The sequence below is a fragment of the Cetorhinus maximus genome, chromosome 17, assembly GCF_964194155.1.
Source record: "Cetorhinus maximus chromosome 17, sCetMax3.hap1.1, whole genome shotgun sequence".
Classification (NCBI taxonomy): Eukaryota; Metazoa; Chordata; class Chondrichthyes; order Lamniformes; family Cetorhinidae; genus Cetorhinus; species Cetorhinus maximus.
The window spans coordinates 40851453-40877682 of NC_135895.1; the positions used below are offsets into that span (position 1 = coordinate 40851453).

At 38.9% G+C, this 26230-nt stretch overlaps 1 protein-coding gene across 5 annotated transcripts in view; it reads right to left on the reverse strand.

The window, feature by feature from the left end:
* The window catches only part of pik3r3b (phosphoinositide-3-kinase, regulatory subunit 3b (gamma)), a 614009-nt gene that overhangs the window by 21169 nt on the left and 566610 nt on the right, over positions 1-26230 (reverse strand). For 2 of the 5 annotated variants that reach the window (XM_078561061.1, XM_078561062.1), the window contains 2 exons: positions 8368-8479; positions 7714-7812 (listed from right to left, as the gene is read on the reverse strand). In XM_078561061.1, coding sequence (XP_078417187.1) covers positions 7714-7812; positions 8368-8479 — 211 coding nt within the window. Of the gene's footprint in view, positions 1-7713; positions 7813-8367; positions 8480-19022; positions 19153-23137; positions 23275-24584; positions 24991-26230 lie in introns of those variants that run through there. The other 3 variants (XM_078561063.1, XM_078561065.1, XM_078561064.1) reach the window with 3 other exon arrangements.

The following is a 26230-nucleotide window of genomic DNA, read 5'->3' on the forward strand; positions in this document are numbered from 1 at the left end:
GTCTCTCTTTTCAGCGATATTCAAGGTTTAGATTAGTAATGCAGAAGAGCAAGGACAATCTAAAAGTAGACAGTCTAAATTGGAAGAGAGCTAATTTCAATGGGATGAGAAGGGATGAAACCTGGGTAAAATGGAATCAAAGACCTACATGAAAAACTGTAATGGAACAATGGTTGATTTTTAAGCAAGTGATGCTTCATGTAGAGGCCAGGAATATTTCAACAAGCACAAAAGGCAGAGGAAACAAAACCAGGGCTCCTTGGATGACAAGTGATATTGAGAATATGATGAAACAACAAAAGAGGATTATGATGCGTGTCAGGTGAATCCTTCAAGCAAGAACCAGGATAAATACCATAGGTTGAGAGGGGAAGTGAAGAGGAAAAGAAAACTGGCAAAGAGAGAATATAAGAATAGAATGGCAGTCAACATAAAAAGAAACTCAAAAATCTTCTACCAACATGTAAATGGTAAGCAGCTAGTAAGAAGTGGAGTGGGTCCTATGAGGGGCAAAGAGGGTTACATATGTATAGAGGTGCAGAGCAAGGCAAGAATACTTAAATAATACTTTGTAACAGTGTTTAATAAGGAAGGGGAATCTGACAACATAAAATTGGTAGAAGCAGAGATAGCAGAGGTATTGGATGGGGTGAAAATTGAAACGGAGGTGGTAGTGGAAAGACTGGGTATCCTTAAGAGGGTTAATTCACCAGATTGGGATGGCTTGCATCCCAGGTTATTGAAGAAAGTAGGGGTGGAGGTAGATGAAGGGCTTGCCACAACCTTCCAATCTTCCCTAGATACAGAGGAGGTGTCAGAGAATTGGAAAGTGGCAACTGTGACATGCTTATTCAAGAAAGTGCATAAGGACTGAGCTAGCAACTACAGTCCACTTAGTTTGATGTCAGTGGTAGCTAAGGTTTTAGAAACAATAATCAGAGGGGAAAAAGATCAACAAGCAAAAGGTTTGAGTTATTTAAGGAGGATTTGTAAAAGGCAGATTGTGCTCAACTAATCTAATTGATTTTTTTAAATGAAGTAACAGAGAAGGTTGACGAATGGAATGCAGTGTCTGATGTCAACATAAATTTTAAGAAAGTGTTTGACCAAGGATCACAAAGGCTGGTTAACAAAATTGAGGCGTGTGGAATAGGAAGTTCGGCATCAAATTGGATAAAAATTGGGTTAAAGACATAAAACAGCTAGTCATGCTAAATAGTTATTTTTCAGACTGGTGGATAATAGTTAGTGGAGTTTCCAAGGGTCAGTGCTAGGACCACTGCTTTTATTCCTATATAAATGACTTGGATATTGGAACAGAGTAAAATTTCAAAATTTGCTGATACCAAACTTGGAGGAGTGGCAAACAGTGAGTATCATGCCAATCAACTACAACAGGACATAGATAGGCTAGCAGATGGAAGGAATTTAATACAAAGAAGTGTGATGTGATACATTTTGGCAAAGGGATAGGGAGAGGTAATTTAGATTTAATAGCACAATTCTAAAGAGTGTGAAGGAACAGAGGGGTCTGGAGGAGCATGTGCATAGATCTTTGAAGGTGGCAGGACAGATTCAGAGAGTGGTTAGCAATGCATGTGGGATCTTGGGCTTCATAAATAAAGGCACCGAGTACAAAAGCAGGCAAGTTATACTGAACCTTCAGAAAGCTCTGGTTAGGCCATGACTAGAGTATTGTGTCCAGTTCTTGTCGTCACACTTTAAGGAAGATGTGAGGGTCCTTGAGAGGGTGCAGAGATGATTTACCAGAATGGTTCCAAGGGTGAGGGATTTTAACTAGAAGGTTAACTTGGAGAAGCTGGGGTTGTTCTCCTTGGAGCAAAGGAGATTGATAGAAGTGTACAAGGTAATGACAGGTTTGAATAAGGTAGGCTAGCAAACCCTGTTCCCATTTGCTGATGGTACGAGGATTAGGGGGCACAGATTTACAGTGCTGGGCAAGATGTGCAGGGGGAATATGAGGAAGACATTTTTTAAACAGCTAGTGGTAATGATCTAGAATTCACTGCCTACGTGGGTGATAGAAACAGAGACGATCAATGATTTCAATGATGGGCACTTGAAGAAATAAGCTTGCAGGGATGCAGCAGGGAAATGGGACTGATTGGACAGATCCACGAAGTGTCGGCATGGATTCGATGGGCCAACTTGCCTCCTTCTGTGCCACAAATGACACTATGACTCTTTTCTTTATAAACATCTTCTCTTCACTGGTGTTACAGTAATATCAGTTTTGGCTACTGCAGATTTTGGGTCAGCAACACTATATACAAATTATGTCCTCTGTTCTAAAAAAAAATAAGAACAAGGAGAAGCAGTAGGCCATTCATCCCCTTGAGCCTGATCCACCATTTAATAAGATCAAGGCTTATCTGATAATAACCTCAAATCTGCATCCCACCTATCCCCGATAACCTATCATCCCCTTGCTTACCAAGAATCTATCCGCCTCTGCCTTAAAAATATTCAAAGACTCTGCTTCCACTGCCTTTTCAGGAACAGATTCCCAAAGACTCAACACCCTCAGAATTTTTAAACAGTGACCCCTAAATCTAGATTCTCCCACAAGAGGAAACATCTCTCCACATCCACCGTCAAGGCCCCTCAGGATCTTAAATGTTTCAATCAAGTCGCCTCTTACTCTTAACTCCAGCAGATACAAACCTAGCCTATCCAACCTTTCCTCTTAAGACAACCCACCCATTCCAGGTATTAGTCCAGTGAACCTTCTCTGAACTGCTTCCAATGCATTTACATCCTTCCTTAAATAAGGTGATTAATACTGCACAGTGCTCCAGATGTGGTTTCACTAGTGCTCTGTATAACTGAAGCATAACCTTCCCATCACAATAAATGATAACGTTCTATTAGCTTTCCTAATTACTTGCTGTGCCTGCATACCAGCCTTTTGCGATTCAGGCACCAAGACCACCAGATCCCTCTGTAGCTCAAGAGCTCTGTAATCTCTCACCATTTAGATAATATGCCTCTCGCAGAAGAAGGAGGCCATTCAGTCCATTGTGTCTGCACCGGCTCTCTGAGCATTTTAACTTAGAGCCAATCTCCTGCCATTTCCCCCACAACCCTGCACATTGTTTCTATTTAGATAATCATCCAATGCCCTCTTGAATGCATCAATTGAACCTGCCTCCCCACAATTCCAGGCAGTGCATTCCAGACCATAACTACTTGCTGTGTGAAAAAGTTTTTTTCTCACCTCGCATTTGCTTCTTTTGCAAAACATTGTAAAACTGTGCCCTCTGGTTCTTGATCTGTTTACGAGCAGGAACAGTTTCTCTCTATCTACTCTGTGCAGGCCCCTCATTATTTTGAAAACTTCTACCAAGTCTCCTCTCAGCCTTCGCCTCTCCAAGGAAAACAGTCCCAACTTCTCCAATCTTTCCTCATAACTGAAGTGTCTCATTCCTGAAACCATTCTCATAAACCTCTTCTGCACTCTCTTCAAGGCATTCACATCCGTCCTAGGTGTGGCGCCCAGAACTGTACACAATACTCCCGCTAAGGTCTAACCAGTGTCTTATATAAGTTCATCATAACCTCTCTGCTCTTGTGCTCTATTAATGAAGCCCAGAATACTTTAGAAACAGCTCTCTAACTGTCCTGCCACCTTTAATGACTTATGTACATATACACCTAGGTGTCTCTGCTCCTGCACACCCTTTAGAATAGTATCCTTTATTTTACACTGTCTCTCCATATTCTTTGTATCAAAGTGTGTCACCTCACACTTCTCCACATTGAACTTCATCTGCCACCTATCTGCCCACTCCAGCAATGTGTCAATGCCCTTTTGAAGTTCTACACCATCCTCCTCACAGTTTACAATTCTCCCAAGTCTTGTGTCGTCCGCAAACTTTGAAATTGTCCCCTGCACACCAAGATCTAGATCATTTATATATATCAGGGAGACCAAGGGTCTCAATATCGACCCCTGGGGAACTCCACTACAAACCTTCTTCCAGCCCGAAAAATACCCATTAACCATTACTCTCTGATTCCTATCCCCAATTTTGTATCCACATTTCTACTGTCCCATTTATTCCATGACCCATAACTTTCCTCACAAGTGTGGTGTGTGGCACTGTATCAAATACCTTTTGGAAGTCCATATACACCACATCAACGGCCTTGCCCTCATTAACCATCTCTGATAACTCCAGCAAATTAGTTAGACATGATTTTCCTTTAACAAATCCATGCTAACTCTTCCAAATCAATCTAATTTTTTTCCATGTGACTATTAATTCTATCTCAAATAATTGTTTCCTCAAGTTTCCCCACCACCAAAGTTAAACTGACTAGTCTGTAATTGAACTCTTTTATTCTTCCTGCCAAAATGGATAATTTCACATTTTCCCACATTATACTCCACTTGCCAGACCTTTGCCCACTCACTTAACCTAGCTATATCTTTTTGTAGCATCCTTATGCCCTCTCCACAAATTACTTTCCTACCTTGGAGTCATCAGCAAATTTGGCAACCATCCCATCCACCCCTTAAACCAACATCTTGCCAACCTGAAAAAGACCCATTTATGTTTACTGTTTCCTGTTAGCCAGCCAATTTTCTATCCATGCCAATATGTTACCCCTATACCATGAGCTTTTATTTTCCACAATAATCTTTGATGTGGCACTTTATCAAATACCTTCTGGAAATCTAATAAAGTACATCCACTGGTCCCCCTTTATCCACAGCACATGTCACTTCCTCAAAGAACTCCAATAAGTTGGTTAAACATGATTTCCCTTTCACAAAGCCATATTGACTCAGCCTGATTACCTTGAGCTTCTCCAAGTGCCCTGCTAAAGCTTCTGATGACCCAATGTGTTTGAGGCACTCCTCAGCCTGATGCTGAACTACAAAGATCAAGAACATACCAAATTCACTCACCTATCTGTTCAGACTTGTTTCGTCACCAACACCTCTGAACAATTGTCTGGTGCGAAATGGATGCAGAGAGGAATGAATAGTATGGAGTAAGCTCCTATCACCTCCTGCAGCTTTTGTTTAAAAAGCACAGGTGCTGAGTGAAGACAAGACTGGGGACTGCTGCAATGCCCTCCCCAAAATGTCTGTTGATGTTTATTATCCAGTTTACACAAGATAAAAACCACCTTGGACAGAAATCAGAAGGATGTCACTGCCTTTGGAAACAATACACAAGTTAATGCTGTTAGGAGAGATAAAGATACAGGACAAAACTGAAGAGAAAAATCCACTAATGGACCCCAATTGATCCCTCTTTTAAAAGAAATAGAGCAAGGTATTAAAGTAACTACCTTTCAAAAAACCTTCTATTGCAATTAAAAAACTTAGAAGGAATTGTGCAAGAGTTCTTATTATTTCACTGAACTTTTTAATAAGCTAATCATGACAGTGAATTAAGGGAGCACAATGTTGTGCCAAATGGGTAATTGGCTGTATTAACAATTCAAACAGGAGTTTGTGTAATTTTCCAAGGAAAAAAAATCAGTGCTGAGAAATACTTCTACAGCAGTCAAACCAGTACAATAAGGTTTAAAGTAAAAGTAGAAATGGTTTCCCTTTTCTGCATACATCATTACTAAGTTTTCTTATTTGATCATAATAGAAATAAAGCACATTCTGACTGACTAATCATTGATCTTTTAAAATGCAATGGAGGGAAATCAAATATGACCAATATCTTGTGACACTGACTGAAATCAGTCAATGAGATACTAATAATCTGCACTAGCAAGGCAAAGACAGAGAACATAACTCTAATACAAACATTGAATTGAGTGACAAACGGTTCGATTAAGTCTTTAGTGGCAAGGTGGTCTATGTAAAGCACATCTTTCCATTACACATTATACTCTAGCTAGATACACTAGCATGCCTACAACATAAGATAACATTCCAGTATATTCTAGATACTCCCAGTATCAAGAGTGGATATCAACAGAATCCAGCTGGCAAGATTTTATTAAATCAAAATGTAAGTGCAATTTGTTACAAATTATTTAAAAAATGAAAATCAAGCACAAACTTTAATTCACACAGACGTACAAAGAATTCAGTTCGGGCACACTGAATGTGAATAGTCTTCTCATCCACATAGGTGAGTGTTAGGTATTAGTGGAAAACACTATGGGTGAAGGAGGAACAAGATTCATTGTTGACCAGTCACATTAATTGCTAATGCTAATGAAATCCCAGGGGACTGTAAGTAAATTTATTCAGCAACCCAGTCAATATTGTGTAACTAAACTTTCAAAAAGCTTTTGATTAAGTGCCGCACAAAAGACTAAGTACATTTGAGTTTGTGGGATTAGCAGCAAGATTTTGGGTCAGATAAGGAGCTGTGTAGACTGTCTTGTGATAGGAGCACTGTGTGGGGGCAAGTTACTCATGGACTTCCACAGAAATTGGTACTGATGTAGTTGCACTACAGTATCTTCATCACTGATCCAGATGAAGGCATCAGCAAAATTATTAGCAAGTTTATGAAGGACACAAAGGTTTGAGCAGATGTAAGGACTGTAAATGAAAATGAGATCTAAATGCAATGGGGGAAAAATATCCACGTCTATATTAAAATACATCTGCCAGAGAGGTGCAACATGAAACAGATGGAACAATTACAAGAATGGAGAGTTGCGTACATGAGCTCACTGAACGGGAGAAATATCAGATGCTTATAGTGAATGATTCATTGAAGGTATAGGGGCACTAACGAAAGACTATTAAGAAAGCAAATAGAGTTTGAGAATGTATTATTGGGATAATTAGAGGCAAAAAATGCTTTTCTTTCTTTGAACAAAACCTCGGTCAGGCCACATCTAGGACAAAGTGCCCAGTTTTGGACACAGTGGGCAATAGAAGCCCTGAAAAAGGGTTCCGAGGAGGTATCTAGTTTTGGGGGTAAGATGAGGAAATAAATAATGTTTTGGGAAATACGAATGACGTCTTTAAAATAATGAAAGGGTTAGACAGTGTCCATATAGGTATGTTATTGAACAAAATAGGCATAGGGGAAATACTTGTACATTGTAAAAATACAAAATTAAGTTAGATGCTAGGAGGTACTTCTTTTTACCAGGTGTTACCAACTGCTGACATAAGTTATTGGGATGTACAGAGAGTGCAAATTTATTGCAGACATTCAAAGGGGAGCTGGATGAGTTCCTGTAAGTGACAAATACATGGGTGATTGGGATTAGAGTCACCAATCATTGGTTCCCTAAAGCTTCAATTATTGCCTTCAGGGGTCAGAGAGAAGTTTCTCAGTGCTTTGTCCCCAACCACTTAAATTGACCTCTAGTTTTTTTTCTAGCCTCTTCGAGGAGACTGCTTAGAGCAATGGCACATGCAAGTAACATCATGCCAGGGCAGGCCAGGCTTAATGAACCAGATGGTTGTCTCCCATTTGTTTTCTGTCAATTCTTCCCTATGAGTTTCTGTAAGGATGCAAAGATATTTGGGCATGGGTGATTCTAAGAGTGAGGAAGGGATTTGTCGATGACTTCTGCATCATTTACATCTTGCTTGGTTCAAAAAGTGAATAGTAAATGTCAATGCAGAAGTTTAAAAATCTATCAAAGCACTCTCATTAAATAAACAATGCCTTCCCTCCTCAATACAGACTGTGAAATAGATCTAGCATTTTGACAAGAAATATTTCAATACTTCAATTTATTGTGTACCTGAGGGTCAAAGTATAATCTCCCTGCATCTTGGTGGAAGCATCCCGCACAAGGAATGTACCATCTGGCATGTCTCGCAACTTATCATTCACTTCTTCCCTATAGATAAAAAAGTGGTGATTAGACTGGGCCAGTAGGCATCTATTGTGAACAAGCAATTTTATCCCTGAAAGCTGCTCCTCTTAAAACCAAATCTGCTAGATTAGCACTATGACAAGACTAGCAACAAGATTCTGATTGCTTTTTTTATACAAATATTAATTATGCATCGTTACTATTCCAACTGCATTTAACGCTTTATATAAGTCTCAACACTTTACCTTTCAGTTCTTCATCTTTTCCATTTCCTAATTAAGAGAATTCTTATTGCTAACTAGCTTTGCGTTCCTGTTTGATCTTGCATGGATAGGCTCATTAGGAAAGTTGCTGCTGCCAGGAAAGATTTTTTTTTAAAGCCATATTGCTTGATTCAATTGATCCCTATGACGGAAATTTTGTGTGACACACAAAATGGATTTTAAGCTGTTATTTCAGTTAAATTTAGCAGCAGGATTAGGCTGGAGGCCCTTAACTAAGTCAATTGGTTTTAAGCAAAACCGGCAGCTACATCTCAACAGATGATAGGAGTGTACAAGGCACAAATGATATACTGACCTAGAGATATCTCCCCAGTACCACTCAGCATCTTGTAGAGATATGCTTCCACTATCTTTGATTCCATTGGCAGTTATTGACGTCATGGGTTTAGGTGGCTTTGGAGGAAGAGCTGCAAGCAACAGAAAGAGACAAAATATTAATATAAAAGAGAAACCCAACAGTCCTCTAAATTTCTTTTTCATCCCAGTAAAATACCTATGTTTGAACAGAAGAGAAGTTCACCAGCCTAAGTAATGTACACTTTGGGTGTTGATTTACTGTTTATCAATTTTGATTTGCTATGTTTTTATTTATTAATTTATCTATGTGACACTCTACAAAGTGGATAAGAATTTTTTTGGATAAAGGTCATATTGACCCATAAACCAACTGATGGATGTTTCAGATGAGCAGAAACAAGGTGGCAGGTGTTAGTAAACAAGGAAGGAGCTAGCTGAAAAGCAGAATACTATAGATGCTGGAAATCTGAAATAAAAAACAGAAAATTCTGCAAATACTCAGATGCTGCAGGTCAGGCAGCATCTGTGGAGAGAGAGAGCAGAGTTAGCTTTCCTAGTTCTGATGAAAGGTCATCAACCTGAAACATTAAGGAAAGGAACAAACCAGATTCAATACAACTAAAAATGGTAACGGAGAAACTAATGAGATTCTGTTGCTGCTGTATAAAATGGTTACAGAACTCTATTCACCAGTACACTCCAAAGAAGAAAAAGGTCAATGAATCCGACGTGTAAAATCAGCGGTGGATGTATAAATATGGTGACGTATCTTAGAAGACTCATGTTCTTTTATTAGCTGCTTCTGGAAAGTGAGCGAGTTGAGGAAACCCCCTTGTAAACGGCTTTGGATTTATTTTCTCCTCCATAAAAGGAAACACCTAAATGAATAAGACTATACTACTACACTGCCTAGCTGTACAGTGCACTGCAGGGCAATCAATTACACTTCCTGCCCATTTCAGAAGGGTTTTGTGCACTAAGTTTACTACTTCAGTGTTGAATTAAGCTCCATATGGCACAAACTACTCTTAACTTCAAGAATAAATTGGAAGTTTGTATCTTGCTTTGAAAAGCCATAAGCTCAGCGTGGTTGAGTAAACGGTTACAAAACAATGTTATGTAGCCTGAAATTAAGGAAAAATAAAAATCGTGGGTACAATCTAGTGCTTTTTATTCTTCCATGGGATTTGGGCATCGCTGACTAGGCCAGCATTTATTGCCCATCCCTAATTGACCTTGAGGCGGTGGTGGTGAGCCGCTTTATTGAACCACTGCAGTCTATAGGTATGCTCACAGTGCTGTTAGAATGGGAATTCCAGGATTCTGACCCAGCAACAGTGAAGGATAGTCAGGATGGCATGTGGTTTGGAGGTGGTGGGGGGGTGGGAATTGCAGGTGGTGATGTTCCCATGCAAATGCTGCTCTTGTCCTTCTAGGCAGTAGATGTTGAGGATTTGGACAGTGACATTGAAGGAACCTTGGTGAGTTTCTGCAGTGCACCTTGTAGATGGTACACTCTGCTGCCACTGTAGGTTGATGGTGGAGGGAGTGAATATTTAAGATGGTGGATGGGATGTCAATCAAGTGTGCTGCTTTGTCCTGGGTAGTGTCAAGCTTCTTGAGTGTTGTTGGAGCTGCACTCATCCAGGCAAGTGGAGAGTATTCCATCATACTCCTGACTTGTGTCGTGTTGATGGTGGACAGGCTTTGGGGAGTGAGGAGGGGAGTTATTTGCTGCGAAATTCCCAACCTCTGCACTTATAGCCACAGTATTGTATGACTGATCCAGTTCAGTTTCTGATCAATGATATCCTGAAGATGGTGATATTGGGGGATTCAGTGATGGTAATACCACTGAATGTAAAGGTAAGATGGTTGGATTCACTCTTGTTGGAGATGTCATTCCCTGGCACAAATTTTAGTTGCCACTTATAAGCCCAAGCCTGAACTTTGTCTAGTCTTGCTGCATATGGGCACAGACTGCTTCAGTATTTGAGAAGTTGCGAATGGTATTGAATATTGTGCAATCATCAGTGAACATCCTCACTTCCGATCTTAAGACGGAGGGAAGATCATTGATGAAATAGCTTAAGGTGGTTGGACCTAACTGACTACCTTGAGGATCTCCTGCAGCAATGTCCTGGGACTGAGATGATTGAACTCCAACAACCACAACCATTGTCCTTTGTACTAGATATGGCTCCAACCAGTGGAGATCTTTCCCCCAGATTCCCATTGACTTCAGTTTTGCTAGGGCTCTTTGATGCCACACTTGGTCAAATGCTGCGCTGGTGTCAAAGGCAATCACTCTACCCCACCTTTGGAATTTAGCTCTTTTGCCCATGTTTGGATCAAGGCTGTAATGAGGTCAGGAGCCAAGTAACCCAAACTGAGTGTTGACTTAACAGAACCCAAACTGAGTGTCAGTGAGCAGGTTATTGCTGAGTAAGTGCCGCTTAATTGCACTGTCAATGACGCTTTTCATCACTTTGCTGATGATTGAGAATAGACTGATGGAATGGTAACTGACTAAGCCAATTAAAAAGAAATGAGAAACCAGCATAATTAAAGATAGCCAAACCCCTAGGACTAGCTATTTTCCACCAAAAGGTATTAAAAGGTGGTGAGGAAGTTGACTTAATGGCATCAGAGTTTTGGAAAATCATGAGCCTCTATTCTGGAATTGTCACCTTGTGGTAAATTGCCAAAGGCGCTCCATTAGTTAAGAAGGGCATGTGAGATAAACAAGAAAATTATAGGCCTGTAAGCCTAACATCAGTTATGGGTTTATTAGGAACAGTGAAATTAAGCATTTAGGAAAACAGGAGCTGACCAGAGATACAGCACAAATTTGTAATGGGCAAGTCATGTCTATACTTTTTTTTTATATATTCATTCGTGGGATGCAGACATCACTGGTAAGGCTGGTATTTATTGTCCATTCCTAATTGCCCTTGAATGGTGAGCTCTTTTCTTGGATACAACTGAGTGACTTGCTAGGTTATTTCAGAGGATAGTTAAGAGTCAACCATATTGCTGTGGTTCAGAAATCACTTACAAGGTCTGATCTGTATGAGTGGATAGATTTTCATAGCTAAGGCAATTAGGGGATCAGATGAGTCTTTACAACAATTCGCTAGTTTGATGGTCACCATTATTTTTATTCCAGATTTTATTTCATTAATTGAGTTTAAGTTCCCCAGTTGCACTAGTGGGATTTGAATTAACGAACTTGGCTGAATTTTTTTATGATTTTGTCCAAGGATGTTATTGATATGGACTTCCAGAAGTCATTTGACAAGGTTCCACAGAAGACAGAGGCTGTACATAAAATGAAAGCGTATGGAATTGGGAGGCAAACCCACTGGTTTGGATAAGGAATTGGTTAGGATGTAGGAGACAGAGAGTAGGGAATAATGGGAATGTACTCAAATTGGCAGGATGCAACTAGTTGCTTTCCCCAGGGATTTATACCCAGGGGTCTGCAATTTTTCACTATATTTAGAAATGACTTGGGTGAAGGAATAGAGAGCCATATATCTAAGTGCGCCACCTAGCCTAGTGCCATCAGCAAAGTAAACAGAATAGATGGGAATAGAAAGTTGCAAAGCGGCATCAATAGATTAAGTGAGTATAAACTATCAGATGGAGTTCAATGTGGGGAAAGTGCAAGGTCATCTTCTTTGAACACAAGAAAGAATGACCAGAGTATTTTCTAAACGGCGAGAACCTAGAAATTCTGGATGAGCAGAGAAATTTATAGTCAATGAAATCATTAAAACCAAGATAATTGCAGAGGCTAATGGAATATTGGCCTTTATCTCAAAAGTGGACTGGAATAGAAGATGGCGAGGGGGTGCAGAAATTATATAACAGCTGTACAGAATTATGGCTAGAACCCATCTGGGGTACTGCATTAAGTTCTGGCCACTTCCAGCTCAGGAAAGATACATTAATCTTGGAGAGGAAAGGGAAACAATAGATTCACCAGATTGATATCAGGACTACAAGTGTTAAATTGAAAATGGGTTGCACAGACTAGACTTGTACTTTCCTGAATATAGAACATTAAGGAATCAATTGATTGAGGCGTTTAAGACAATTACAGAATTTGATAGGGTACAGAGAGAGAGGGACACAGACAGAGCGAGAGAGAAACTATTTCGTCTGGTGGGAGGGTCCAAAATTAGAGCTAGGTTGTTCAGGGGTGAAGTCAAAAACCACTTCACACAAGGGTTGGTTGAAATCTGGAACACTCCTAAATTTAAAAACAGATTTCTGTTGGGGGTGCTGGTTAGCTCAGTTGGCTAGGCAGCTCGCGTGTGAATCAGATTAATGCCAACAGCACAAGGGTCAATGCCCATTCTGGCTGAGGTAGACTTGAGCTTGCCTCCTTGCCATACCTGTAGTTAAAAAAAATCATGGCATTTTGCCATGGTTTGACGAATAATCACCAAGGACCTGCCTTTGGGCAGAGAACTCAGATGATGATTTTTGTTAGGCAAAGGTATTAAGGGTTAATGAACTAAAACAGATTGATGGAGTTAAGAATTAAATCATGGCTGATCTATATAACTGAATTGTGCAGCACAATCGAAGGACAGAATGGCCTACTCATGTTCCTACGAAAAATAGTTTACAGTTGACTCAAATCAGTGGCTTCATTAACATTTAACTTTATTAAAATATTTTAAGTCAGATATAAGTTTGAAGTTCTAAGATTAAATTGAAACAAATTTAGAATCTCAAAGTGATCCAAGTTTTGGGCACTTCAGAATTTTTAATCCAGAACAATATGCAGAAATCAGTGTTTAAATCAGTGAAGACACTTACCTTGCTTACACAGATCACATAATGGTTAAACACAACTGAACTGAAAGTATGGGTCATTTCAAGAACAGAGTACAATTCTCAGCTAATGCTTAAGCCAGTTATATTAAGTCACTATGGTGTAGAATTCTACTGACATAGGAGTCACTGTTATACTCTAGGGCTTTAAAAACAAAAAGTCTCAGATGTAGGCAACTACCAGATATCAAGTATCATAAGCCAGCTTGAACATGTTGAGGTGCCCAAAAGAGCCTGCCCTCATTCAAATAATGCGCCGAATTGTCTTATTCATGATAACCATCACCTCTTTATTGTTGGCCTCCAAAAAGCTGTATAACCACAAGTAGCTTGTACTCATATACAGTTTCAGTTTCTTTGCATACTGTAGGACATGACTCACAAAACTAATAGGGAATTCCCATTGAAAAATTTTAGAAAAAACTAATGGCATGAATGTTGCTCTTGCTTGGTGAAACTGAAAATGATTAATTTACAAGGTCACGATGATTTTCTTTTTGGGTTTCCCTTCCAACTCATTTCTCTCTTCCCTTCCCCCCACCCCATCTTATTTGGATTCTAATATGGATCCCAATACGTGAAGTAAGCTTCCATTTATTGTAGAACTTCCTGGCCAAATGAAACTTACATTGGGAAAGAAATGGTAACATTTACCTCCAATCTGCTACTGTACATCTTTCCCTCAAGTTGAAATTCCCCTAAGACATAGCATTCCTTTTAGCAAACTATCCAAGAGCTGACCATATTCATCCAACACAACTGGCAACAGGTCACCAGTCATGTTAGAAGCAAACTCATCACCTGAGCTTCCAGACTATGAAATTTAGCCAAAAAACCCCACACCTTTTATATCTCAGGGATTGGCACAGTGGGCCAGAATGCTCCCCTTTAACCTGAAATATATGGGTTCAAAATTTGGTTTACGCTGATAAGCTATCCCTTCAATATGAAATACGGCAAGGGACAATCAAATTCATGTAAATCCATAGAACAAAACTAGTCTTAATTTATTTTAATGACAATTTTACCAGATGCAGCAGGGATGTCTGGTATAGAAATTTAAATATCAGAGCGCATTCTGCTGAGGTTGAGTTGAAAAGCCTTATCTGAATAGTTTTTGTGAGATCTTTACTCTGCACCAAGCAGAAATTTCTAGACCCAACAATGGATCTTAAAGCCATAATTACTCTCCAGGTATGTTGTCCAATAGTACTATGTACAACCAGCGAACAACTTTTTCACAACACATCAAGCACTTGAGTCAAATGTAAAGGTAAAAAATAAACAGCACTTTCATTTAGTTCTTGCGTAAATTTTCTCCCACACCAACCCCCGCCGGCCCCTAACCACCACATTTCACTTTCTTTGTAGCCATCCCCTTGAAAGCATCAACCCCTGCATTGGTTCTCCCCCAATTGCCAAACATCATGCTGCAGTGTTGATAATGAACGTCTACTACTCAATGACAGACATTACAACTGAAACCAAGCTAGCTCTCAAAATCACATGCACACTGTTCTAGTAGGGATCACATAGAGATCAGCAGTGGTCACTTGGCTAATTTTCTGTTTTCTAAATTGGGGTTCTGAGTCCAATTGTAGTACCTTTATCACTGCACTAGCTGAGATCTGTTACCTCAGCATAGACTGGTGATCATACTTCGGCTCCTTTTCTATTGATATAGTTCACTGGATGAACCGAGTGCTCAGGAGAACCATTAGTCTTACGTTTTTGATCTGGAACAGATACTTGCCTCGGCCTATCCATCAAACATACTTATCAGATAGGCAATTTTAAAATTTATATTAGCTTTTCCATATACAAATGATAAATATTCCCATAGGACATCGAATTCATTCCACCCACCACAAAAAAACTCCCCAAAATTTCCCCTACAATGCAGATTTTTGAATCCCATTTACAAAGCAAAAGAAGCTTTATCTCAAGTTTAGGGCAAGACAAAGAAAATAGAACTCACTTGAAATTGTTCTATCAAATATATTTAAAAGGATAATTTTTGAATTTATATCCTGTTACCCTATAATTCTTCTTCCAGAAAAAGAACACACAAATTTGATAATCTCAAGTCAAAACAGCTAGAAAAGCTTATTATCCAAAATGAAAATGCAGATTGTTTTTTTTTAACCCTTCTTTAGAATAAAACCAGCCCCAAAAAAAATCATTATTTCAGATGCCAATCAATATTCCTGATCATTTCCGCCACTTTGTTTTTAAATTTAGTATTTATTCAAACACAAATAAAAGTTATCTAGGACAAGGCAAAAGATATTAATTTAGATCCAAAAGTCAGTCTTGCAAGGTTAATATTTTGAACTTTCCACCTTACTGGATTGTGACTCTCAACCTTAGAGAAGATTTAACACCTTAAACATTTAACACATTAAACAACATTTACTGCTAATCAAATAGACCCTTAAACTGTACGCAGCACTCAAACAATGCTAAAGAACACTTGCCACTTTTGAAAATTTTATGCAAATTTAAAAAAATTTAATTACCAAATCTTTTAATACTTGGATCTAAAAGCCATAATTACTCTCCAGGTATGTTGTCCAATAGAACTCTGTACTGTTAGTTTGCTTTGGCAATTGCTATGGTTACAAATTCTTAACCTCCAATCACTCTTGCTGATGCAATAAGAGTACAAAAATGTGCTTTCTATGGGACACATCAGCCATAATCTTTCCATTATGTCATTCTCCACAATGTAATGTGATTTGTTATGACATATTTCTATCCATTTTTAAAAATCATTGCAACATTTCCCCAGATTTCAGAAAGCATATGCGAGGACATCGAGCTATGAGCTAATTTAAATTAACTATGCTTTACTTTGAAACTAAAGAATCCAAGGCGCATCCCTTCTCTCAAGTTCATAATCAGGCGTCACAGACCAAAACTTCGTTCTGGAAAAATACTTAGGCAATTAGTAAAGATTGCAACCAAAGGCTTTTGATTTAACTATTTTGTAAGAAATGAAGAGAGACAGTACAAAACATTATCATACAATTTTTACCATTAAAACTTCAGATGGTAGAATGGCTAACCTGAAGTATCCCCTTTAGTTATCATCGGGATTATTGGACAACAAATAAACAGGAAGAGAGTGATGAATTCTAAATTCAAGTATTATGAGACGATCCGATGAATTGCATCCTTATTCATAGTTCAATAGAAGTGGATTCAGTCAATTTGTTAGAAAGCAAAATGTTTCTTGCCTACCCAATGCATAAATGGAACATCAGGACATTTAAGATTTAAAAGAACTTTATTGTGGCTTTTAATTCAAAATGAACATTATTTTCACCGGCCCCATTTATCTTCTTGTCTGGTAAATGCTTTTGTGTATTCTTCTTTTGCTGTAAAGAGGACAAAGGGGATTGGGAACAAAGATTCTGAAAATTTGAATGCTGCAAGTGTAAAAAGGTATATGTCCAAATGTGGTGTTCATATCAAAAAAATACAGTCTATCAAATGCAAATACTATTTTGCTTAATATTTTAAACCAATGACCACAAAGAAAATATATATTCTCTTGGCAAGCTCACTAGTTCAAAAGTGGGTTGAAAGGTGCCTTCCATGTTTCCATCACTGCAATCTTGAGCTTAACTGAATTCATGAGGAATGTGGCAGGTGTTTCACCATTTTTGCCCAGCGAACGCTACTGATCAACACTGTTGCTAAACAATTTGAAATATTTCAATTTTGAAAAAACTTTCAATTTGTGTCAACACCAAGTTTGCTCCAAAGAGGGTATACGCTTTGCGAACACCCCTAACTTAAACAGATGTATTAGAAATGTGCAGGTGGGCACAAGCCTCAGGCTTGGCTTCATGTCACTAGGTTAAAACAAGACTTGCCTGTAACATTTGCTTTAACTGGATGTGCCTTCAGTCATTTTTTTTAAAATAAGCTATATTGCACAAATTAAATAGAAAAAAATTACATCTACTATAATAGGTTACTCCAAGGAGGCATCAGAGTCTGAGGAATGCGCACATTCTTAAGCAGATACAACTACTAAACTGGCAGCTATCAGCTCAGATTCGCCACAAGTCAACCAGATCCAAACTATTGAATGCATACACAACTGCACCACTGAAAACACCAAGTGAGTAAATTATACTGCATGCGGTGGTGAGTTGGACTAATTCGGCTTTGCTCCAACTCTTTCACTAGGTAGAATTTATCTTCATGATTGACAAAATAAAACATGCATTTCACCCTAAAACAAATGAGACAAATAGTGCTGTCCAGATTGACCACACAATTCAGAAGCATGTGCTCCTATTTTCCATTTGGTAACACTTCACTCTGTCCCCTAAGCCTCCACATTCCTTTTGGGGATTACTTCAGGAATGGGTGATCTCCCATGCGGGCAATTTCTACAGGGGTCTTTGTCACTGTTTAAAAGGTCACTGGTGTCAGCAAGATGGGGAATAGTTTGGTTGTGGAAAACACGCCTGGGCTATTAATATTATGCACTTGATACAGTCTAAGATGGTAGTGCATCAATTCTTTCCAAGTAATTGGATTCTGGACATTCATACCGGTGTAGTCATTACAGAAGTCACATCCTGAGAGCTCTTTAAAATGTGAATGTTGATCACAGCTGACATGGTAAAGTCCATTCTTTAATGAATAATCTGTTCTGACCCCAGGGTAAAATTTTTGACTGAGGATTTCTTGCAAGTCCTGGGGACATTAAATAAATTAGTTAAGTTATATATTTGTTAGATTTATATTTCACCACATTCCCAGCTACTTCAACTACCTATTTTACATCCTTTAAACCTTTGTCCCAAAATACAGCTGGTTACGCTGAATGAAGCAGTGTGAAATATTTTGTTATAAATATTAGCATTTAAAGTTAAGATACATCAGAATTTCCTATAAAATATGCCTACATATTTCAGTGAATTCTTTGGTTAAAGCTCTTGATGGTTTGTCAGTCAAAATATACCAGCAAACCTTTAAAAATATACCAAATGTTAACAGTGGTTCAATTTAAGCCAGCAATGCCCTTTTAAAATAAATATACTCCAACAGTCCATCTGCAGTAATAGAAACAAAAAAAAGTTTAAATACTTCAGAAGGAAAATGAGTGACAGGCCCACTTTCTGAAACAGCGTCAGATTTCCCCAGAACGCCCAGAGATGGCATCCAGAGCCATTCCTCAAACTATAATTTTGAGGTTTAACCCAACAATCACGTCATTTCACTATTACCTAATTTTAACACAGCTCTCACAATGCTGGCGAAAATGAGACAGGGTGGGAATTGTCTGGCTTATCTGACATACATGAAACGATCTTGAGTTTACTGCATTACTGAGTGAAGAGAAAGCCATTTTGGAAAAATCAGCAGGAACACCATTTACAAAGCATCATTTTTTGGTCTGTATAATCTGGGTATTATTTATTTTTAATATGAGGAACACATTAGGAAGAAGGGATAATTATTTTGATAACACTCTTATCCAAGCAAAGCAAACATCATGGGTAACCAGGGAAAGCAGTTTGAGAGAACTGGTAAAATAGTTCAAGGAAAAAGACAGTTTTAAAAAAACACTACAGTATTACATACATATAATTGCAGTCGACAAAATCTAAAAATTCAAACAGTGCTCAACTTCAATAGAAATTAACGTAGTAATTTTTTGATCAATAAATGCTGATGTTTCCAACAGCATGTTTTAAAGTTTTAATCCTGACTTCTTTGTAATATAACTGCCATTCTTCATTTCAATAGATATTTCAGAATGTTGCATCTTTACTGCCTTACCGTGTATGGCAAATGTTTCTGAGAGGAGGCTGGCGTGCATTACTAAGTGCAGTATATCTACTTCATGCATTGTCAGTTCCTTTATGTGTGCCGGATTCACTCCTTGGTATCATGCTTGCTAATGAGGTTGAACTCGGCATTTGCTGAACTTTAAGTCCTATATCAGAGGCTCCTGGCAGTATTAACCTTTTAAATGGAGACCGTGTTCTTGCCAATCAGAATGCAGCATGAGGATCGTATGTTTCTGACGTCGTAGAGGATAGTAATAATGTGCAAGTGCATTACAGCAAGCAGCAGATATTAGGGACACCACATTAAGTTCTCTCTCATTATATATATAAAAAATATATATACATATGGAAATATAGGAAAAATAGAAGCACATCCTTTATTCCATACATAGCTAATGTTTGGAACTACACTACTTCCTCTGACAAATCTCAATAATCCTTCATGTGATAAAGGTATTTCTTTACTCAGGGCCTATACATTAACAATTCCTTACTGTTCAACCTATCCCAACTATTTCCCCTTGAACCGTTGCTGAGGTTTTTGATAACCAGCAGCTGAGGACCTGAAAACGAAGACAATTCAGATAAACCATCTGCAGTGCAATTTGAAATAATCACTATTTAAAAAATCAAACTGATGAGACCAATTTTACATGCCTTAATAGTTGCAACCAGTCTTTCCTCCCCCACAACTATTACTGGCAATGTAAAAAAAAATTCCATCAGCTTACTGCCCGGCTGTTTGGGAATACTATTCAAATGTCCTAATTCAACAATAGATACGGTTCTTCTCACCAGAAAGATAATCTAAAACTATGATCCAATTTCTGTCTTACGTGTAGAGTAATACAACAACAAAGAAAAACAGCTACATGTCTGCAAATATGTTATCACTTGGTATACATGTAGTTTGGTATAAATCACAAATACTACACAAACCCCAATATCTCAGTTATGCAGGAGATTCAGCTGATGTTTATTCTTTAAAATTGTGTTTTTCTAGAAATGTAGTACAAATGGTACATGTATTAAACACAGCATTAAATCGTAGAATAGTACAGCACAGAAGGAAGCCATTTCAATCATTTCCATCTCAGTTTGGTAGTGTGCACTAAGTTGCAATTGAAGCACATAGTGAACATTTAAAATACAAAACATTATTACTTAAACTAGCTTTTCGTTCAACTCTTCCACAACATAAAAATCTAATTCTACTGAATCCTTAACAGTATTTTCCCCAAATGGTACAGGTACACTGGCATGAAGAAAACATGGTACACCAAGGTTTTCACTTGTACTCTTGAGAAAGCTAATGAAAGACAGGTTTTCCAACCTGCCTTTTAATAATTGTCTCATAACTATCTTATTCATTGACATTAGGTTCTGCTTGGAAGTCTATAAAATAGTAAAAATCAGCAGTCAAGACAAAAAAAGTTGAAGTGGTTGACTTCAAACGTAAAACCATTAGCATTTTTCAGACTTGAAATGTTTGCACAGTTTAAGATTCTAAATTGACTTGCACTAAAATGTTGAGTCACAGGACCATGTAGTTCATATAGCAAATTCAGTCTGCCTCATCTTCCATTACTAATAGTGTAGTTATTGCTTGAGAGGTTGGGTTGCTAGTATACAAAATTTCTTTAATTTTTCTAAAAATCCATACATCCTTTGGCTGTGCTGCATCTACCACTAAAATTATGTTCATTGGTAACATACCAAGTTGTATCCCAGTAACTGATTTGTTCAGAGTTTTGTTCACTGCTTCAGTTCTTGGTAACTAAGATGCTTATTAGTAAAACATTACAGAATATATTTGATTCTCCCATGTCTGAATCATCACAGAATAAATGGTCAGATCTCTAGCATTTTCCTTTATTTCCCCTCCAGAATAACTGTTCTTATATGTGAACTCCAAATCTCCACAGTGCATCATAATGACACCTATTTAAACAAAAATAAACTTCTCAGGATCCTTCCACTTTCACCATCTAATTTAGAAATGCTGGATATTTACTGCAATTCCATTCAGAGGAAGTTGTCAATCATACATCCATTATGAGCCCAACACAGGAGTCTGAAATACACAAAGAATCTCATATGATATGACTCAAGATCTACAGAAGTGCCAATTGAACATACACTGTATGGCCAGTAGGCACCCCTAAGATAGTTTATGCCTAATAGCAGTAGCTATGCCTGGCTTAATCCAACTGAGCCCTTGTGACCAGCTGTTCTGAGTATGGATCTTTCATGGCACATAGGTTCTTGCTTTTTGGTTACACCCTCTGAGCATGAAAAGTGGCAGTACTATTAAGCTGCAGCTGTCATATAGTAAAGCAGAGCTCTCACCAACCACCAAGCTAACATTATTCTGTTTGAATTGCATGGACAATTATGGTTTGGATCAGTATTTTAAAAGTTTGGGAAAACTGAAAAGTGTGCGAGGAAGAGAAGTGAGGAAGGGAAGTGGAGGACAAATCTGCTGAGTCAAGAAATACTTTGTTAGTACTGTATAAGATTTTGACAGTCTGGTTAATTTGCACAAGATGAACAATATCTAAGCTCAATCAGTAGCAAAGTGCTTCTAATAGACATTTGTATAGAATACTGGGCCATTTGTGGATAGATATGTTTTTGCCAAAATATATATGAGGCAAGCATTGGGCTGTTGAGTTAAAAGGAGCTCATACCCTGTTGAGGCCTGTGCATCTGTATAACTAAAACAGCTTCTATTTGGAAGGGATATTTGACAATACTGCTGTTACAATTACAGTAAAGCACCTTTTGAATTAACAGTATATAGATGAATACTCAAGTAGAAGCAAAGCTCAAATTGCATAACTGATTACTTCTTGGAGACAGCCAACAGTTCAGTGTTAGGTTGGTGTGTGACCAGAGCTGCTAACATGACATTGCTTGAATATATTATTACGTCACTACATTGGTATTCAAAGATAAAATATAGGATGCCTTTTGTACTAAAACATGCTTTTTCAAATTAGTTATTGCTGCTAAAAATAATCTTTGCTTACATTAACACTGAAAGCTCAAAATATAAGAATCTGCCCCATCATTGCATTGAACAATAAAATGCATTATATTTTTAACGTGTACATTGAGGGTGCATTTGGCCAAAAAGACCCGAAATACAAAAATAACAAAGCATTTAATTAGATTTTTTCAAAATTTGATTGAAAAATTTTACAGGGTACTAGCAATATATGCTGTATTGTATCTTTTCTCTCTCTGTGGCCTTCCATGTAGGACTTGGTAATTTAACAAGGAAATCAACTGCAATAACACAGTTAAGCAACCCCCTGATAGAACATTAGTACAATGCTCAGCTGTTTTAAGGAGGCTTACTGCTGTGACATTATCAGGGGGTTGAGACATGATCACCCCCCCGCTCTTCTCCCAGCCCCCTTTAGTGGCTGTGTAATCTTAGCTGCATAATGTACATGGCTGAGTCCCATCAGGATGTGAAGGCTGGAAAAAATTAATGTAACGAAGGTGGTGTTAATTCCTATCACTATGCATCTGGTAACCGTATGAAAACAAATAGTGGGTAAAAATAGGCCAATGATTGCTCTGTTGCAAGTGCAGTTACTTTTCACTTTTGCACAGAGGTTTTGGAAAAATATAAAAAATCAATAGTCTTGACTTTTGCAAAGAGTTCTGCTCACTGTGCTATTGTCTTCTCAAACCTAAGTGACATCATTTGCAAGGACTCGGCGGTGGCTGTACATCTTCAGAATACAAATTATATTCCTGCCAGCATTATAGCACCAGTCCCTAAATTTTACTGTGGCTTTAATTAGTTTTATTCTTTTAAAAAAAACACATCATGCTCCTTATTGTCATTCACTTAGGTGTATTTTGCAGCTTTGACTAGTATCTTTGCAAATGTCAGTTGACACAAAATGTCCAGGGGCAAGATTGCAAACCAGTTGGTATTGAAAGGGTTACTAAGCAATACATTCCTTTAAAAATGTACATCAACTATTTTAAAATTGTTCAACACATCTACTGCATTAACTCACCAAGTATAAAATAAAATGTTAAAATGGCTGGTTGCAGAAATAGATGTTGCCTCTGTAATCTCACCTAAGAATCCCTAGACATTGCAACACGATCTGTGGTGATCCAAAGGGAACAGCAGCCAGAAGAAGGGGGAAGTCTGGCCAAACTCTTATCATTACAATCACATCCAGAAAGTCGCCAGGCTACCAGGATTTCATGGTCTGTGTAGCAGCGCTCTGCTGGGAAGAGGCTGGCCAGTGGATCAGAGCAGTGCTGAGTTCACATACCGATTAGGTATTCAAAGCTCATAAAGCACACTCCAGCTTCCAACAGAAATGACGCCAAGTTCAAGCAGAATCATGTTTCTCTTCAATAAATATTAAAATGAAACATCTGCAAAGCTCCACCCCCCATCATTACCACCTACCCCCAACCCCCAATCCTTATTTGAAAACGGTTAGATCCTCACACTCTCCATTGTCTCCTAATCTGTTGGGACTCTTTGTTTTAAAAAAGAGGGGCATTATTAAACTTTTATCTTTTCATTATTAACTCCAAGAGGACCAGATTCTCTTGGAAACTTCCACATTTAGCCATACCAGCCCAAACCGCCTACAAAAATGGATACTCTGACAGCAGAATTATTGAGACAAATCAAATTAAATATTATTTCACTCAAAAATCCTCTGAGCAGACATGGCCAAAAAAAAAGCAAACCATAGCACTCAAAGGGCCGACGATGATTATTTTGTACTTTTCTAAATACACCCTCAGAATACAATAATTGGAGTGATCACTCCTAATTAATAATCTCTTAGAAAATTCTTCATATCTTTGTAATGTAACGGACTCTCAATTTTCCCTTACCTTTACCTCTCCAGAAAAAGTAGGCCAATGTTAGACTTTAGAAATATTGCTTCTAAGTAGCTGCTTTTTATTCTATCTGCAGGGCTAATGTGGCCTACAAAGAGATCCTCTTATTGCCTATGCTGTTCACATTAACTCCCTTGGATGCAAAACTTTCCCTCTCCTGGTTGTGATAACAGGGCTCCTAGCATTCTACAGAAACCAGCTTTTAAAAGTTCTTTTCTTCAAAAAAAACATAATTGTAAGAAATGCAACCAAAATATTCCCCATTTGACAAGAACCTTGACTCAGGCACTCAAAATTAATTATTGAAGTCCTTCTTTATAAAGTTTCAGACAGCAGATAAATTCTGCTTTGAATGTGTACAAAACGTTGTACTGTTCAGGAAAAAAAGTGTCAGCGCAACCATGATTTCCAAGTTCACTATGTCAAAAGCTTTTCCAAGGGTTATAGAATAAAATCAGTGCAATGCCCTGAAGAGTAAATGGGGTACAGGCCCGACCAGCAGTAGGACAGAAAACTGCAAAAGCTCTGCACAGACTAGTGAAAACACAAAAGGAACAAAGAGGGGGGAGGAGAAAACCCAACAAACTCAGGCTTTAAGTAACTAAAGAATGAGAGAATAAAAAAAGAGAGCAAGATAAAATAGTAAGACTTGTGTTACCTGGAGGGTCCATTTCAATGTAGAATATTAGCTCTGTTGAATAGGGCATCATCACTTCTCTCCAGTCTGCATCAGATTTGTCCATATTCCAAACTGTGTTGTACATTGTCTACGCAGTATTAATATTTTTCTTTATATAAAAATGTTATCATACAGCTTTACACTTTAACATTTCTGAAGTATTTCTGAATCCCTGCTTCAGATGTGCTCTTAAACCTTTTTTTTTTGTTTTTGTTGTTGTTTCGTGCTGAGTTTAAAGGCTCCTGGTTGAAGAGGAGGAAAAATAAAAGCAGTAACAGTCATGGGATGAATGAACGTAGAAACCAGCTCTACGATTGTGGGCTCAGTGGAAGTAGAGCCTAGGCTTCATGTTCCAGCTGGAGGAGGAGGAAGAGGTGGTTGGGGGGGGGGGGGGGGGGGTTGTGAGAGAGAGAGGGAGGGGGGGGGGAGAGAGAGAGAGAGAGAGAGAAGGCGGGGCTGACCCGTGACCTTTCACATCAGCGAGAGGTACCAACCACAGCCCGGGGCGGGGGGCGGGGGAAGGAGGGCGGCCGGAAACAACATCCCATAGCCAAATAAAACCGCTTAAAACAACAATGTGTTCCGTGCAACACATTCTATCTAAAAGGAAAAAATCCGAGCCTGATTTTATTTATAAATAAAAGAGAAATGTTTACATGTACATGTAGTGGGGGGGGGGGGGGGGTGGTGGTGGTGGTGGTTGGGGGGGGGTTCTCTCTCCTCCCCTCCTCACCCCACCCCACCCCCGCGTGTGGTGGTGGTCCAGCCCAGGCCCGGCTTGCCCAGAAGCCGCTCCGCCGCCCCGCAAACTGCCGGCGATTCCGCAGCGAATCAGAAGGAGATCCAGGAGCTGCGGCTTTGTCTCCCACAGGCTCTTCATCAATCCCCGCCTCTCTCTCTCTCCCCCCCCCCCCCACCCCCCCTTGCGATCCGGAGCCAATCACCTCCCAGCAGTTCCGACAAGCGCGCGCTGATTGGCTGCGCAGTTACCAAGCCGGACAAAGGCTGAGCTAGAATACAACAACAACTGTGGCTGCAAGGGGGAACCAACAGATGGCCGAAAAGCTGAGTGCAGGCCTGCCAGTGAAACCCTCCCCCCCCCCCCGCCCACCAACCGCCATCCCTGTCCCCCATCCCCCTCTCCACCCAGTGCTCATTGAATTGTGTGCTTCCTGCCATTGTGTGACTGCTGGAAGAATACACGTTTCAGAGGGGACAATTACTTAAAACCAGACGGGCCAGAAATCAATGTTCTGCAGACTGTGTTCAGACACCGAGAATTAAACCTTGCTGCTTTTTTTTCCTCTCTCCGCAAATAAGCCGAGGAGCCACAAGATTGGCTGCAAAGACCTTTAATCCCCAGTGAATCCAACCATCGTTAACCCTTTGTTCTACCAGACAGGAATATTTAAGTCACCACAGAAAACACCAAGCCATTTCTCACAGACCAGGATATTGTGTAAGCTATTTTTTTTTTCCACAGAAACGTGATGGTATCGTTGAGAGATTTTACATTAATTTACTTCTCCACCAGTTCAACAATCATAGACTTTAGCTAAAGCAGAGAAGCCTGCCAATTTAACACTAAAAAAGTATAGCATTTAACTTACAGCCATTCATTTTAG